Raw genomic sequence first — 17,131 nt, 5'->3', positions numbered from 1 at the left:
TGCACAACAGCCAGAGGCGATATTACATTCTTATTTGTTCCATGTACCTTATTCACCAGAAAAATAAGTAGTATTTAGGGTCTTGTGCAGCTGGATTATTCTATAGCATATTTTTTTAACTAATAAAAGTAAAAGCTTCGCCCTAAGTCTGGCAACGTGAGAGACGCTATTAGCATATGATATTATCCTCTCGTGGGCTTTTTTTTGGACAAATTCTGGCTAAAGCAGGGAGTTTTCTGTAGGATGTATTGAAATTGGATAGGCCTAGCAGATAACGTTATTAGGTTCAGGCTGAGATAGTTTGAGTTCACCTTGTTTTTGAGGCTGTGAGCTATTCCTCACGGGCTCTAATGACAACACGCTTTGTCCCGTCCTTTGTCTTCATGGATGTAGACAGGTCTGTGAAAAAAGGATGCTATCGGTAAGTCCTGACATCTGTAAAGAACTTAATCAGAGCCCCTGACTAAAATAAATTAACATCCATTTGCTTAAAGAACACAGCAAGACCCCTTCAAACTGTTTACAATCTAAACATAGCGTTTTGCACTTTAAACAAATTTGGATCATTTGATTATTTGGAGAATAAACTCAAGTTGCTGTGTGGCTGCTCTGTTCTCTAACCTAGAACAGATAATAAATTAGCCTGAAGCAAATCTGGAGCCTAAGGCCTAGTCCACACGGACACAGCTATTTTAATAACCGGAGTTTTTCCTCCTGCGTTAAAAAAAAAAATCCCATCCACACATGCTCGGTTTCAAAAAAATTCTCTGTCTACATGAAAACGCACAAACACGCTATCAAGCGCTGTCAAGACCTTTTACTGTCTATGGTCAAGACGCACGCAGTGGCGCACAATCTGACGTCAAACACAGTGGATAACGGCGCACACTCTGATGTCACAAGGCAAAAACCATGGCAAAACCCCGTTTTACTGTCTACACGACAACACTGCAACCGGCGTTTCTGAATATCTTCACCCTGGCAGGGGTTTTCAAAAATGTTCGGTTTCAGTGACCTGATACTGCGTTTCTGTGTGGAGGAACCGCATAAAAAAGTCACGGTTATAAAAATACCCGTGTCCGTGTGGACAAGGCCGTCTAAACCAGCACTAATGGAAACGCACAGCCACAGCCTGTTCCCTCACTACATGTTCTGATCATTCATTACACAGGTCAATCATACAGACAGTTTCATACACAAAATGAAGGTAACACTTTACAATAAGCTTCCATTTAACTTTAAATGGTCAAATGATGCAGTCAAATGAGCATTCAGCCTTCCAAACATGACTTTCTATCATATTTTGAATATTAAAACGGAAACTATCTTTTGAATTTAAATATATAATATTGTTAATTGTTGATTCATGTTCATTTAGCATTGTTCAAATTTGAAACACTAAAACGTACAAAAAAAAATAATCCAAACACTTTAAATAAAATTGCTGCCTTCAATTAAGTACAATGAACTTGGATGTTTGTCATTTCAACGTAAATTAAATTAAACTGACTTAAAAAATGAGTTAAACCATTTTCAACTTCCAATAAGTTGTTTTGACGAGATAAAGCAATGTAGAAACATATGTTGTCATAACTTATCATATAATTGTTTTAGTGTATAAATAAACACAGTAAATGTACTATGTGTCTTATTGCATTAACTAATACTAAATTTTAAAAAGTTAATTGTTTTTGTAATAAATATTCAAGTAGGTAAAAGTCCACTATAGTAAATTATTATTAGTAATTAGCCTAATAAGAATTGGAACAGCCATCATTCTCATGATTCTACACATCCTCCACCTTTTTGGCTAATTTAATTTGAATACTTTCAGCTTCATTAAACACATTTGACCATGTTTAAATACATCCCACATTACAATTCTGCAGATTTTCCGTCAATCAGTACAGTAAAAAACAGAAATAAAACCTGTCCCCACTGCCGTATGTTTAGACTGCACACAACCTGCATTAGGCTGTCTGTTTCATCAATATATCCTACAACACGATAAAATAACTCCAGTTTTTCATCCATTTGTGCAGATGTACAACATAGAGCTGGTTTGATCCAACAGCTGCAAAATAGCATCAGGGTCAAAATGGGCATATTTAGCATAATGCCTTAACATGCCCTGCTGTAAATGAATGGCCATTAGCCAATATGAAATGGCTTAAATATGAACTATATCGCTGCCACATGGGTGCCCCCTCATCTGGCTGGCATAAGGTGCCATCTGCCCACTGGTGTTTCAAATGCCTGTGTGCCAGATCTGGGATTCCCACTGATCTAATTAACTCATCGATTCAATCTGGAACTGCTTAAACTGAGACTCTTTAACTATAGGAATGTGCATTTAAGGAATAGTTCACCCCCAAAATAAAAATGTATCTTTACTCACCATAATCTCAATACAAACTGTTTTTCATTTTTTGTGTATGAAAAACAAAAGAAGGTGAAAAACGCATTTTGAGGCGAATTGTCCCTTTGTGTAACGTGTGCTAACAATCTAAAAAGTATATCTGTTTTTCTACAGCACTGAAAAACCCACACTCTACTGCTGTTTTCCCCATTCCTGTTTAGTTTCTCCCTTTTTGCAATCTCTCTTCGTTATGAGCTGTGACATGTACTGTACTTTGCTCCCACACATACACAGATGTGTTGGGATTTAATTGTGGCATCAATATCTAGACCACTAGATAATGTGCAACACATCAGTGGGCTGTTTGGTCATAATATTAGCTTTCTCCAATTAGCACCAAGTTAGTTTAAGTGATGTTTAAGTGATAAACATAATGCGTGCGTGCGGAGTAATGGCCAAGTGCTTGATATTTCTATTACTGGCAGACTAATAAAGCTCCATGAGGAATCTCCTTGAAGCTTCAAATGTTTCACTCATGAATGACATTATTTTGAGGCTAGAGCAAATGAATAAATAACATTCCATTGATTAAGAAGCTACTATAAACGTGTTGCCTTCAAATCCATTAATTTATCTTGCCAATATGAAACCAATATCTTCTGTTTGTGATTTAGATGAAACATTTCAAATTAAAGCACAAAATAAAAGGCTATGAAATGGTGCATGAATATTTGGTGTCTTTTATTGGAAACTCCATCTCACTAAACATGTTAATTATAGATGACCTGTTTTTGAAGATCTGCTCTAGCATAAAATAACTTTCTGTGATTTTTATTGAGGAATGAAGTCTAGATGTTTCCTCCACTCTCACTCTGGTAAGACAGGCACAAACATGGAGACATTCAAAGAAATCATTTTCTTTTTGTAATCACACGCATATCTGTTATTGTGTGCTGAGAGCAGCAGTTTCTCGCTCTTTGGTACATTGAACAGACAGTGCTGAGTGTTAAGAACAGCCAGAAAGCTTCGACTCTGTCTCAACCCACTCACGTACCACATTCAGCCCACTAGATTTTGGATACAAGCAGTATGGTTATGGTTAAGGATAGTTAGCTCGTCTTGGTCTGTCGGTCAAGACAAGGTAGACATTGAATATACACAGTTTCAAGAGAAGTGGACAAACATTGATAAATATTTGTAATTGTGCCAATAACTGCTCAACAATAAAAATGATGTAAAATTATATAAATATAAGAAAAACTTACTAAAGAAGTATGGCCAGTGAGACCAGAACTACTGTTCTGATTAGGACAGCTGAAAAAACCCTTACTATTAAGCCCTGTCTAGTTAGACTCATATTTGTTAAAACACTTGTAAACTGTTCAACTGGCCCCCAATGGATGGATAACACCACTTCGAGTTTGAGAGTCCCGTTTTAGAGGTTACAAGTTAACCATGCAGTGGAGCTCTCTGACAGTCTGGGTTCACGTTGGCGGTAGTGGAACAGGCTGGTGGCGTCTAAGTCACTGGAATACCTAATGGCTTCTGCAAACAGCTTTACAACCTGTAGAAAAGGGAAACGAGTATTTAATACTAGAACCAAAATAATTTATGATACATTGAAGAGACAAGGCTGACCTGGAAGTTTGTGATAAGAGGTACTCCGTAATCCACTGCCATTCTACGGATCTGGAAGTTATCCTTGAGAAACTTGGTGTTGTTATTCGGTAAGTTGACCACAAGGTCAATGTGTGCTTCGCTGACAAGTCTATTCAGAGCATAATGCAAAGAGTGATATATTATAAACCTTTTAAAAAATGTAAAAGGTATACTTTTTGGCCTCCATGAGCCAACCGATTCATTGTAAAATTAACCAGTTTTTAGTAGTAGCTTCTGATATAACCAGATTCTCTCCATTTTTCAAAAGTGCTACTCATTGTTTAGGGTATACGCCTTAATACAAGAATCAAACATGTTTAAACAAATCATATATGTTCAGCTGTGTTAAAATATCCCTCTGATTAGTTAGTCAGATTATCTCTTAATAAAACAAAATGATGGTAAAAAGGCCTTTTACTGCAGCCCTTGAAGGCATTTTGCTACAACAGAGCTGTGCACCAGAGCAGAATGCTAACATAAGTGACACAAAGATGCCACAAAGATATATATATAGTGCCGTTCAAAAGTTTTCGATCGGTAAGATTCTTAATGTGTTTAAAAGAAGTCTCTTCTGCTTACCAAGGCTGCATTTATTTGATTAAAATACAAATAAAAAAACAGTAATATTGTGAAATATTATTACAATTTAAAATATCTGTTGATAAAAGCTATATATATATATATATATATACACACGTTGAAAAGTTTATTTTTTACAATTGTTTTCAACATTGATAATAATAAGAAATGTTTATTGAAATGTTTTCATCATATTACAATGATTTAAGAAGGATCATGTGACACTGAAGACTGGAGTAATGATGCTGAAAATTAAGCTTTGTCATCACAGGAATACATTACATTTTAAAGGGTAACTAAACCCTAAACCAACTTTTTTTAGTTAATTATCTGTAAGAATGGGGCTTTATTAGTACTGTTCATTGATTCGAGTAACTTTTTTGACATTTGTGTATAAAGTGTTTTAATTCTACAATATATGGTGTAAATATACAATATATGGTGTAAAAATATACAATATATGGTGTAAAAATATACAATATATGGTGTAAAAACGTCTGAGTGCTGCCCTCTTCAGGTTAAACGGTGGCTACTGCAGTTGAATTTTCCTATTGGATGTTTGGGTGGGTTTGTGACGTAAGGGGTTGTTGGTGAGGTAGGCAAGTTCCATACAGACAGATGCGTCTCAGGTGCACGCCCCCCTCTGCTAGGCTCTGCCCACTTTTCCAGCATTTTTCAAATATTGCCAGTGGGTGGAGTCAGGCTCTGACCAGGGGTTTAGTTACCCTTTAAAATGAAAACTGCTATTTTAAATAGTAATAATATTTTTCAAAATATTAAAGTTTTCAATGTATTTTTGATCAAATAACAAATGACTTCTTACTTTTGAACGGTACTGTATATGCATTAGGCATTAAAGAAACCCATATTTTCTTTCCTTAAAACACTTTTAAGTGTGAAAAATTGTCATTAAATCGCAATCAATAACAATAATATTTTATTAAATTTGTAATCAATTTATTGCGCTAATAAAAATACAGTGGGGAAAAAAAGTCAAAAGTACTCACCTGCTGATGCTTGGTAATGGTGTGTTATTAGTTTCATGGCTCGGCCAAGCAACAGGGATAGTTGGAACATCATTAGCATTAAGCCAAGCTGACGTACCCTCTGTGGCGTAGAGCTAAAGACAGGACAGCAGAAGCAGATTTGTTCTTTATCCACGTGAGATGCAATTCAACTAAGAAAAAGACTACTAAAGTGTGTCAACAGCTGTTTTGTTGGTTCACGACAGTAAAAACAAGTGTATATTGAACCCAACAAAGGATGTGGATGAGAATGACTCACCTTGAAGCCCTCCTCATGAAGCTGATGAGCAGTGGAAAGGAAATTAGGCCTGAATGAATGCTAGAGAAAAAAACAAAAATATAATAAATAAATAAGAAAGCAGGAAGAAAAAGATAGTCAGACAGAAAAAAAGATCAGAGCCAAAAGGTCAGGTACTCTGTGTGGATGGACACAGAGCAGGAGAATATTTCTAGAAGAAAAGTCTTCCTCTAAGCACTTCCAGATCAATAGCACAGCTCTGTGTTCACGGAGACTTAACCACGGGCTGGTAATCAGGCTTTAAAAAGCATGTCAGATCTGCAGTCCCCAGGTACGGCCATCAGGCAGGTAGCGTCTACAGAATCCGGAGGTTTGTTTTCGAATGGGAATTTCATGCTCTCATTCATACCCGCAACTCCATTAGAACACAATGCTGTCTGAGCGTCGTCAATGACCCTGACAAGATATTTGATTTCCACGCTGAGAGTGGGCATGAATCGTAAACATCTGAGAGAGCACGGGAGGAAATGAAAGGAGGCATGCCGATGATGATATTACATCAAAACATAAAACAAAGCCTCTGAATTCCAGTGTCACAGTCGAAGCTTATAATGATGTGTGAACATCATACAGTTGCACCCAAGGAAAATGAACCAAAAAAACATTTTGCCTATAGAAAACCATTTGAGGAAACAGATTGTAACTATTAAGTGCTTCATGTTTTAAGCATTTAGGAATTTCTTTATAAAGCCTGTTTAATATATCTTGTGCCTGCAGAGCAATGTTGTGTCACACTAGCCGAATGGAAAGACATTTCCCTCTGATTCTCTGTCACGTGAAACTCGGTGAAATTAAAAAAGGAGTACTGCAAGAACATAAAACACTGTAACAGGGTGATTCAGGATGTAATTCATGTGAATAAATGTCATTGCAGTGAATATATGTGATTTTGTATTTGCCCCTTCGGGACTGCTAAATGTTCATGTGTAGCTTCAGGAAGATTTATATACAATAATTTTCAATTTTAGTATTCATTTATGGATGATCAATATTTGCGATTTGTGGCTTCACATTTGATAAGAAGATATTTTGAAAAATAACTGTTTGGTTACCAATATTCTTCAAAATATTTTATTTTGTGTTCAGCAGAAGAATTTCATACCGGTTTGCCACATCTTGAGGGTGAGAAAATGATGATAGAATTTTCATTTTTGGGTGAACTATCCCCTTAAAGATGGTCAAAGGTCTTCCTCTACAGGAAATTAAGGCTCTATCAGGCTGCATTGTTATTATATTATATTATGCAAAAGTCATATTGACCATTTTTATGATACTATTATGGTGTTTTTTGTCATTTCTGTAGCTTGACAAATCTAGGCCCTACTCTAAATCTAAATCTATTCACTTCCATTGTATAGAAGAGCAGCCAGAAAATGTTTTTGCCAGACACAAGCCAGAAAGATTTATGTAATACTGTGTAAATCAGAGAGAAAAGCAGGCAGTCATTTATCCCTTAAGGAAAGAAAAAAAGTTTCTCCTTTACTTGTATCCCAATGAGAATCCCCTTCTGGGGAAGCTTGAATCCTGTAGAGAGCATGGCCTTCAGGAAGGCAGAATAGATGTTTGGTCCAAAGCAAGCCACCTGCAGAGAGAGCAAAAGAGAATGCTGAAAAACAAGAGCAAGAAAGAAATATCTTGATCCTTAAGATTATGAGCAAATCTGCAAATATTCATTGCAGCATACAGAAACTCCTGGATAAATTATTCATTCATCTCCATTAGTACAATATTCAAAGCCAAGGTGAGATAAATCAAACATATTAATGTTGCTGAATAAAGGTAGACTGGTGTGATATTACAATTATGAAGAAAAAAAACGGACAGAATGGGGCCATCATAAAATCTGGAATGGAGATATTATACTTCCTGTTCTAAAGCTGAAAATCAGTGCTGCACGATAAAAACGCTCCTCCTGCTTCATTGTCCTCCAGGCTGGTTTCTATGGTTTTCCCGTTGCCAGGGAGAGCAGGTAGAGTGGCCCGAGTGGAAACATTAAAATAATCTTTGCTGAATTTTAAGGCAGGACAGAAAAAGTAGATTTAGGTGTCCACGAGCACCTCAGAACTAATAGGGCTAAATATGGACAATATGTAAATGTTTATCCCTGATGGTGGGGCTGTTTCCCAGATAACTGTGATGAAAACATGAGCTGGAGCCTCTTCAGATTTTATGACAGATGTAACAGTAATCAATGTGTCTAAAGCAGCTCCATACCTCTCCAGTGGAGGCCATCTCACAACGCAGGACAGGGTCAGCTTCTCTCAACCGAGGCCAGGAAAACAGGGGAGCCTAGGAAAGAGAAAAACAATATTCAACTTCAAGTAGTCTTTCAATATGTTTTTTTTTTTTTAATAGCTAATGGATATACTGTACAGTACCGTTTAAAGGTTTCAAAATGTTTTTGAAAAGATGTCTTTAAATGCACACCAAGGCTGAACTTTCCCAATCAAAAATACAGTAATATAGTAAAATATTACAATTTAAAACAAGTATTATCCATTATAATATATTTTAAAATGTAATTTATGTCTGTGTTGGCAAAACTTTTTTTTCAGCATTATTACTCTAGTCTTCAGTGTCACATGATCCTTCAGAAATTATTTTAATATGCTGATTCGCTGCTCAATAATTTTGAAAACTGATATATTTTAGGATTCTATGTTAATAGAAAGTTAAAAAGAAAATTATATCTATCTTTACTGTCACTTTTGATGATTCAATGCATTATACATACACATATATACACACACACAAATTTATATATATATATATATATATATACACACACACACAGAGAGAGAGAGAGAGAGAGAGAGAGAAGAGAGAGAGAGAGAGAGAGAGAGAGAGAGTATTATATTATGTGCAAATTAAATGTACAAAAATTATTTAAAAAATCTAAATCCTTATTTTACTTTATATTTACTCCAAATTCACAAAAAACGTTGAGAACTGTATGCAATAAAATTGTCTGATTAAATATTATATTTCTCTATCACTTTTAAGCATGATTTTGAGCAGCATATACTGTAGACCTGCAAGAGAAACAGTTGCAGTTTAGGAGATGTACAGTAGACATCCATTTATTAAAAAAAGCCATCTGATACAAATGCTGTTTACTTCCTGACACATATGAAGCATTATTGCTCCGTGTTTAGCAGGAATCCTGGGAACAAGAAAGCGAGAAAATGTATACATGCCTAATGAAAGTCTAATGTGTCCTTTTTTAACGGGTTAAGGCTCTTGGACGGGTAGGGTTAATGGCTTCAAGAGCATTTGACATGTTAAGGTGATTCTTACCAATAAAATGAGATTATAAGAGAACTTCTCGAATGAAAACGCATTAGAAAACAGGAAACCTGCTTCACCACTGCCACCCACAGGGCAAAACGCAAAGCAGACAAAATGCAAAAACATTTGAGGAAGAGACATAAACTTAAAGGACACATGAAACGACTTAAAAACGGTCAGGATGTGATACCTTTAAGCAGAAAAATGTCATGTAAAAAAGGATGCTGGGTTAGTTTTAATTTTGGGTGCTACTGACAGTCAGCTAATCCACCTTATTTTGCAATGCGGATGAAGACTATTTTCTGTGAATGTGCGAGACTTCCGATTCATTGTCTGCTATAGGTAAATAACTCAAAGAATAACAAGTACAGAACAAAGTAAAAGTGTTTGTTTATAATTAAGAAAACACAATAAAATAAATGTGATAGAAAAACGTTTTGCAATATTAATTGTAGTTTTGGACCACAAAAAATAATTGGAAGCGGATGAGACCAGAAGCCTCGCACATTCATGTTATAAATGGCTGCCTCTGCTTTTAAATTAAAAATAAGCTGGATAGAACATGATGAGACTGCTAAAGTCTGAATGTTGTGGACTAGACCAACAGGGGAGCAGGTTTAACTTCCATTCAAGCAGTTTTCGAGTGACGGGGCGATCTGATTGCCCTGTGAGAAGGGACATCCTTATCTCTCCAATTAAAGGGAGACAGCTCCCATTACCTGCACAGGGGACACGGGACACAGATTAACACGCCACCTCGGCCTCCACTGCTGCGTGCCACCAGGGGGAACTCATCATTGAAGCCATCTAATCAGCCCTGGATAAGCCAGCCTCATTTATGTATGTAAATGCGAGAGGAAGCCGCACCGGCGGGAATAAACAAGCAGCTTTGATACATTCTGTTATTGATGCATTGTTGGCTGTTAATGTGGCAGGAATCCCAGTGGGCAACACCGCCAGGCTGAACTGTGGAGGTGAAGGACACTACTACTACTACTACTACTACTACTACTACTTCTCCTCCAAACCGGGCACTGTTCCAGAGACACTTTGTCGTAATAGCAGATACATTATTTATCAGTGAACCCCCTGAGGATTCACACTACCCTGCGAGGAGAATCTCAGAACATCTTGGGTGAAGTAGCAAAGAGTGGTCTTTACCATTACCAATTTATAGAGCTTCCTTTAAAGGCCGGTGGTTGGTATGGAAACCAGGTCTTCCTGGTCCCAATGGGTCACTGCATACATTACAAGAGGAAAATTGCAAATATTATACACTGACAATCGTATCGCATAATGCTGGGAGAAAACTGAAGAAAAGACAGTGAGCAAATTTGTATTGATCCTTTTGAGAGATACAGTATCAGAATCATCTTAGTGGACACATTTCTCAAAAAACCCATGGTTCCCTGGTAAATGTGAGCAGCAGAGATTCTCTAACAAGAATAACGAGCACTTTTATGAAACACAAAGATGGAGCATGTCCATGCACTTTGAAAAGCTCATACAGTACATGCCGACCTTTCTCCAACAACCATTTGTGAAGCTGAGAAAAGCAGTGAAGACTTCACATTGGGGACTTGTTAGGCAGGAAGTGCACTATTTCTGAGACGCTACCCAGGAAACAAGAAACATGACAATGTGCCAATGTGGACTCGGTCATATTAATTCATATTATTAGTGTCATCCCGTACCCGACTACTCCCACCGAATATAACTAATTCAATTAATTTAAGATCCTTTTACATTTATCACACATTTTTACTTTTTTCTTAGGTGCCAAAAATCAAGAAAGAAAGAGACAATATTATAATAAATATGTATTAACTACTGTTCAAAAGTTTGCGGTTGGTATGATTTTTAGATGTTTTTTAAGGAAGTCTTACGCTCACCAAGCCAATTTAAAATAACTATTTCTATTTTAATTTTTTACTTTTATATATTTATTAGAAATGTAATGAATTCCTGCAATGGAAATTCAACATTTCAACAATTTAAACTTCCCTTACGAAGGGAACTCAACGATGCGTCCATCGACGCCATGGGAACGCCCCCAGCGTGACTGCGTCTGAAGCATCTATGTCAACTAGTCCAATGGAAAGAATGAGCGTCACGGGCGGGTGACGTCATGACCAGGATATGATAAAAGCACATCCGGTGCAAACCGGCATTAGCTTCTGTTGCCTCAGCAAGCGATCTGTGTCAAACTGTCTGTTATATTTACTGTTGTCTGTCTGATATATATATTTATGGAAACTAAACAATTGCACAACTCTGTGTTCTCCCTGCTCGCGCTATTTAACGAGTAGGGACACACACGAGCTTTGTGTGATGTGTTTGGGAGTAGAGCATGCGGTATCAGCCTCCGAGGGGGCTGATTGCCAACATTGTGAGAAGCTTTCGCTTCGCATGCTCCGCTCCCGCCTGTCACTTTTCGAGGAAAGTGGCCGGGCTCGCAATTCTCAGGGTGACAGGTCCCGCGTCTGCCGAGGCAGCGCGGAGAATGCATTCCTGTGGATCGCGAATAGGATCTCTTTACGGGGTTGGAGACGGGTCCGCGGATCTTATCTCCTCCCTTTCCACGAGGGATCCAGTGCTCTCTCGCCGGTCTCGGAAGCCCGCGCTGCGGTCTCTTCCGCCCGGGGAGAGAGAGAAATCAATGCTTCAGTGCTCTACCTCCGAGGAGGTAGATGTGCTGGGCATTGAAAGTGACACAATCATGGGGGAAGTGAATTTGCCATCTCTTTCCCCAGCGTATGAGAAATATATATAGCCTATATATATATATATATGATAGTTTATATATTATATATAAAATAAAGTGAATATATATAAAAAATATATATAAAAAATAATAAGCTGGTGGAAGTGTTTACTAAGGCTGTAGATAAATTAAATATTTATGGCCAGCAGAAATAAGGGGGCACTCGTCCTAAAACTAAAATAAATTAAACGAGTTTCCTTCCCTCTATTTTTCCACCTCCATCACGGGGCCTTCCATTTTTCCCGATCTGCACAGCGAGCTGTCTAGATCATGGAAAAAGCCTTACTCCTCTTGTCTTTTAGCCCCCACATTCATGTATATTCAGATATTTGGGGGTTAAGAGGGTATGGCTATGGGGCAATACCCCGGGTAGAACAGACGCTTGCGAGCTATCTGTCTCCCGGTTCAGTATCGTACCTGAAGGCGTCGGCTTCTCTCACTAAACCATTAAAGAAAACTATTTTTTAATCTAGTGGGAAAAGCATATATGGCAGTGGGTCTAGCATGGGCCTGCTTGCACACCATAGCAGTGCTACAAGCATATCAGGCTGACCTGCTGCGGTATTTGGACAGAAGTGAGGGAGTTTGGCCCGATGGGGTTTGAGAACTCCGTCGGGCCACAGATTTATCTCTCAGGGATGGCAGCCCTTGTGGTCACTGAGAGACACCTCTGGCTCAATTTGATGGGAATCATAGAGAAAGATACAAGATAATCTCTCCCTCGCTATGTCCTACCCCCTGGGGCTGCTGGGCGTGAGCAGCTCCAGCCGTCTAGTTTCTCATACACAACACAGCAGCCAAAGCCTTCAAAGCAGAAGCCGGATCCGAGGACCGTTCTTCACGCTGAGAAGGCTGCGGCTCAAAAGAAAAGGTCTGGCGCCACCGGCGTCAGACCGGTGAGGGCAGCCCCAACCGGGGTGGAATGGTGTACACCTCATTATACGGTGCCCTTTCCATCTCGGTGCCCTCAGGGGACCGTTCTGCCAACCCCGCCACCCTTGGTGCTTCGGGGCGCAGCGGTCTCCAGCGAGCTTCTGGCGCAGCGTCAACTCGACATTGCGTCGGAATGCGCCCTCTGAGGGGGGTTCGAAAACAGTCAGTTCGGGTGGTTCCTGCCAGTATGCTTCAGGTCCCCGAACTGGCTGTCTTTATTACACCAGAGGCCAGCCTCGAGGGGCTGGTTCCCTTGGTAGATTTTCTGGCAGCGCGGAAGCTACTGCCAAATATATCTCTATGGGTCCTGCAGTTAGTAGTAAGAGGCAGATTTGGTTCTCGTCCTCCAGGCTACAACGGGGTGTTGCTCACGTTAGTGCATTCCGAGCAGGCTCTGGTAATGGAGCAAGAGGTAAAGGCCCTGTTAGCAAAGAAAGCTATAGAGCAGGTGTACTCACCCGACATTGCGTCGGGTCTTTACAGTCGTTATCTCATTGTTCCAAAAAAGGATGGAGAGCTGCGTCACATACTAGATCTTCGTCTGTTGGAGTGTTTGGTGCTGGAACTCAAGTCCAAAATGCTGACACTCAAACAGATCGTGACTCAAATCAGATCCGAGGACTGGTTTGTCACGATAGATCTAAAAGACGCATACTTCCATATCTCCATCCTCCCTCAGCACAGGAGGTTCCTGAGGGTTTCTTTGGGGCAAAGAACACCAGTAGCAGGCACTTCCTTTCGGTCTAGCTCTATCACCCCGCACATTCACGAAGCGTGTAGACGCAGCTCTGGCCCCGCCAGGCTGCAGTGCATATGCATTCTGAATTGCATAGATGACTGGCTGATTCTAGCGGAATCAGAACAGTTAGCGGTTCGGCACCGAGGTGTCGTTCTCGCTCCTATGCAGATGTTGGGGTTGAGGCTCAATGCCAAGAAGAGTGTGCTTTCTCCAGTACAGAGAACCACTTTCCTTGGTGTGGTATGGGATTCAGTGACGATGCGGGCAACTCTGTCGCCCGTTCGTGTAGCTGCTATCCTAACAGCCACAAAAGAGCTGAGGCTAGGCCAGTCACGCACTGTAAAACAGTTAGAGAGACTGTTGGGTCTTGTGACAGCAGCGTCCAACGGGATAACTTTTGGCCTGCTGTACATGAGACCTTTACAGTGGTGGCTCAGGACCAGAGGGTTCTCCCCGAGGGGAAACCCACTTCATATGATCAAGATCACGCGGCGGTGTCTCCGCACCTTGGTTATATGGAGGAAACACTGGTTCTTAACCCAGGGTCCGGTGTTGGGAGCTCTTTGCCATCGAGTTGTGATCTCGACAGATGCTTCCCTCACCGGCTGGGGAGCGGTATTGGAAGGCCGCTCAGCTCAGGGCTTGTGGAGGAGTCATCATCTCTCTTGGCACATGAATTGCCTAGAGATGGTGGTCGTCTTCAATGCGTTGAGACATCTCCTCCCAGACCTGAGGGGCCATCATGTGTTGTTCTGGAACAGTGACTGTTAGGCCTCAGGGCAGCAGCGTCCAATGTGATACCCTTTGACCTGCTGTACGTGAGACCTTTACAGGGGTGGCTCAGGACCAGAGGGTTCTCCCTGAGGGGAAACCCACTCCTTACGATCAAGATCACGCGGCAGTATCCCCGCGCCTTGGTTATATGGAGGAAACTCTGGTTCTTGACCCACAGACAACACGTTGGTGGCCTCTTATTTTGGTCCCTCAAGAAATTACGCTGTCTGAGGGCAGTGTATATTCCAGGGGGGGCCAGAATATTGGAGCAGACACCCTGTCGAGGCAGGGGCTGAGGCCAGGGGACTCCACCCCGAGGCGGTGGAGCAAATATGGGAGTTTTACGGCCAGGCAGAAGTGGATTTGTTCTCGTCTCAGCATACGACGCACTGTCCACTCTGGTTATCCCTCACTCAACCAGTCCCCTCGGGGCTGGATGCTATGGTGCAGACGTGGCCGAGGCTACGTCTGTACGCATTTCCCTCCGTTGCTCTGCTCCCAGGAGTTCTGGAGTGAATCCATCAGGATGGAATAAGCCTATTTAGTAGCACCACCCTGGCCGAGCTGAATTTGGTTTGCGGACCTAATTTTTCTCCTCGACGGACCTCCCTTGGAGGTCCCGATCAGGAGAGACCTTCTGTCTCAGGCAGGGGATGCAATATTGCACCCCCGGCAGGGGATTTGGGAACTGTGGGTTTGGCCTCTGAGGGGGCCCAACTCATAGAGAGTGGTCTCTCAACCGAGGTTGTTTAGACCATTCTAAGCTCCAGAGCTCCCGCTACGAGGAAACTATATTCACTATTTCGAGAGTTTTTCACTTCTTGGTGTTACCAGCGTCAGTGGGATACGGTTAACTGTTCAGTAAACACAGTATTCGAGTTTCTGCAAGAACGCTTTGTATCAGGTCTATGTCCTTCCACGCTTAAGGTATAATATGTGTGGCGGCCATTGCGGCTTTCCACGCCCTGGTGGGTAGTACATTTTTGGGTCGAGACCCCCTGATCACTCGTTTCCTTCGTGGCACTTTGAGGCTGAGGCATGCAACTTGCACTAAGGTGCTGGCTTGGGACCTTGCAATAGTTCTAGAAGGCCTATCTGGGGCTCCCTTCGAGCCCTTAGATTTGGTCTCAGAGAAGTTCCTTTCTTTTAAGACTATTTTCTGCTAGCTATTTCGTCCCTATAAGAGTCAGACCTTCAGGCCCTTTCGGTCCCCACCTGCCTTGAGTGCACCGGGATGGCCAAGGCAATCTTACCCGAAACATGGATATGTTCCAAAGGTGCCTACCATTATTCCGAGGCCTATTGTGCTGCAGGTTTCTGTCCTCCCCCATTTTTCGGACCAGGAAAAGCTGAAGCTCTTGTGCCAGTGCGAGCACTGGACACTTATGTTCATCGGACTTCTCTGTCGAGAAAATCCAACCTATTGAGCATATAGATAGTCGAGACTATTCTTCTTGCTTGTGAGTCTTCTGGCCAACCATTTGGTGGTCAGGGCTCATTCCACTAGGGGTATGGCTTCTAAGCGTATTATCTGGAGTTCTCTCCAAGACGTTTGTGATGCGGCGGGCTGGTCCTCACCGCTCACATTCATGAGGTTTTACAGCTTGGACCTGGATGCTGCCCCAGGTTCTCAGGTGCTTAGTGCTTAGTTACAACAGACTGACACTCAGGTACTTGGAATTCTGGCGCTTTGGGTATTCTCGTTCCCATGGCGTCGATGGACGCATCGTTGAGTTCCCTTCGTAAGGGAACGTCTCAGGTTACTATTGTAACCATAGTTCCCTGAGAACAGGGAACGAGACGATGCGTCACCCTGCCATACTTCCTGCATCCCTGTGATCGGCTTGCTTCGGCAATTTTCGAAGCTAATGCCGGTTTGCACCGGATGTGCTTTTATCATATCCTGGTCATGACGTCACCCGCCCGTGACGCTCATTCTTTCCATTGGACTAGTTGACATAGATGCTTCAGACGCAGTCACGCTGGGGGCGTTCCCATGGCGTCGATGGACGCATCGTCTCGTTCCCTGTTCTCAGGGAACTATGGTTACAATAGTAACCTGAGACGATTTCTTTATATTAATATTGAAAACAGTTGTGCTGCTTAATTATATATATATATATATATATATATATATATATATATATATATATATATATATGATATTTTTTATTGATTGATTGTGTGTCACAGACCCAGACACACAAGATTCAAAAGCAGAAGTCTCCATTTGCTCTTGTAGCTCTTTGCAGTCTAGGAGTAACAACTGAGGTATATAAGCAATATCTTCATCAAGGCATTTCTTTCCTATGGGAAACTTAAGAAAAAGATCAAGAGTGATGCATTTGAAAAAAAGAGAGAGAGAGAGAATGAATCTTTAATCTTGGAAGAGTATGTAAATCTCCTATACATCTCTCCCTAACGGAAACATCCAGTTGGCTGTTTAAAATTCCTCTCAGCACTAAATGAGGTATTTAAAACTTTGAGATTGGCAGGAGACGGGGATTATTCCCTTGTGATTGGCTCCTCTTTGGGGCTATTGCACTAAAACTCCTTGATCATTTCACAGGAAATGACTTAAGGGGAATAGAAACACCATTCAGGCGGAATCCTGAACCTGTGATACAAACCAGCACTAACACTCTAGTAATTTAATTGTATAATCAATCACTTTTAAAGCTCACCCTTAACTGGCTTGATCAGTAAGTAGTAA

At 40.9% G+C, this 17,131-nt stretch overlaps 1 protein-coding gene across 2 annotated transcripts in view; it reads right to left on the bottom strand.

The window, feature by feature from the left end:
* Positions 1-3,273: 3,273 nt before the first annotated feature.
* Positions 3,274-17,131, bottom strand: part of cps1 (carbamoyl-phosphate synthase 1, mitochondrial) — a 62,882-nt gene continuing 49,024 nt past the window's right edge. For both annotated transcript variants that reach the window (XM_077215210.1, XM_077215211.1), the window contains exons 33-38: positions 8,135-8,209; positions 7,404-7,502; positions 5,882-5,941; positions 5,605-5,717; positions 3,998-4,127; positions 3,274-3,923 (exon numbers count right to left, since the gene is read on the bottom strand). In XM_077215210.1, the coding sequence (XP_077071325.1) occupies positions 3,795-3,923; positions 3,998-4,127; positions 5,605-5,717; positions 5,882-5,941; positions 7,404-7,502; positions 8,135-8,209 (606 nt within the window). In that variant the 3' untranslated portion in view covers positions 3,274-3,794. The remainder of the gene's footprint in view (positions 3,924-3,997; positions 4,128-5,604; positions 5,718-5,881; positions 5,942-7,403; positions 7,503-8,134; positions 8,210-17,131) is intronic.

Source organism: Siphateles boraxobius, unplaced genomic scaffold, assembly GCF_051911475.1.
Source record: "Siphateles boraxobius isolate OS27281-9 unplaced genomic scaffold, OSU_SipBor_1 7, whole genome shotgun sequence".
Classification (NCBI taxonomy): Eukaryota; Metazoa; Chordata; class Actinopteri; order Cypriniformes; family Leuciscidae; genus Siphateles; species Siphateles boraxobius.
The sequence above is the reverse complement of the archived record's forward strand: the minus strand, read 5'-3'. Positions and strand labels throughout refer to the sequence as shown.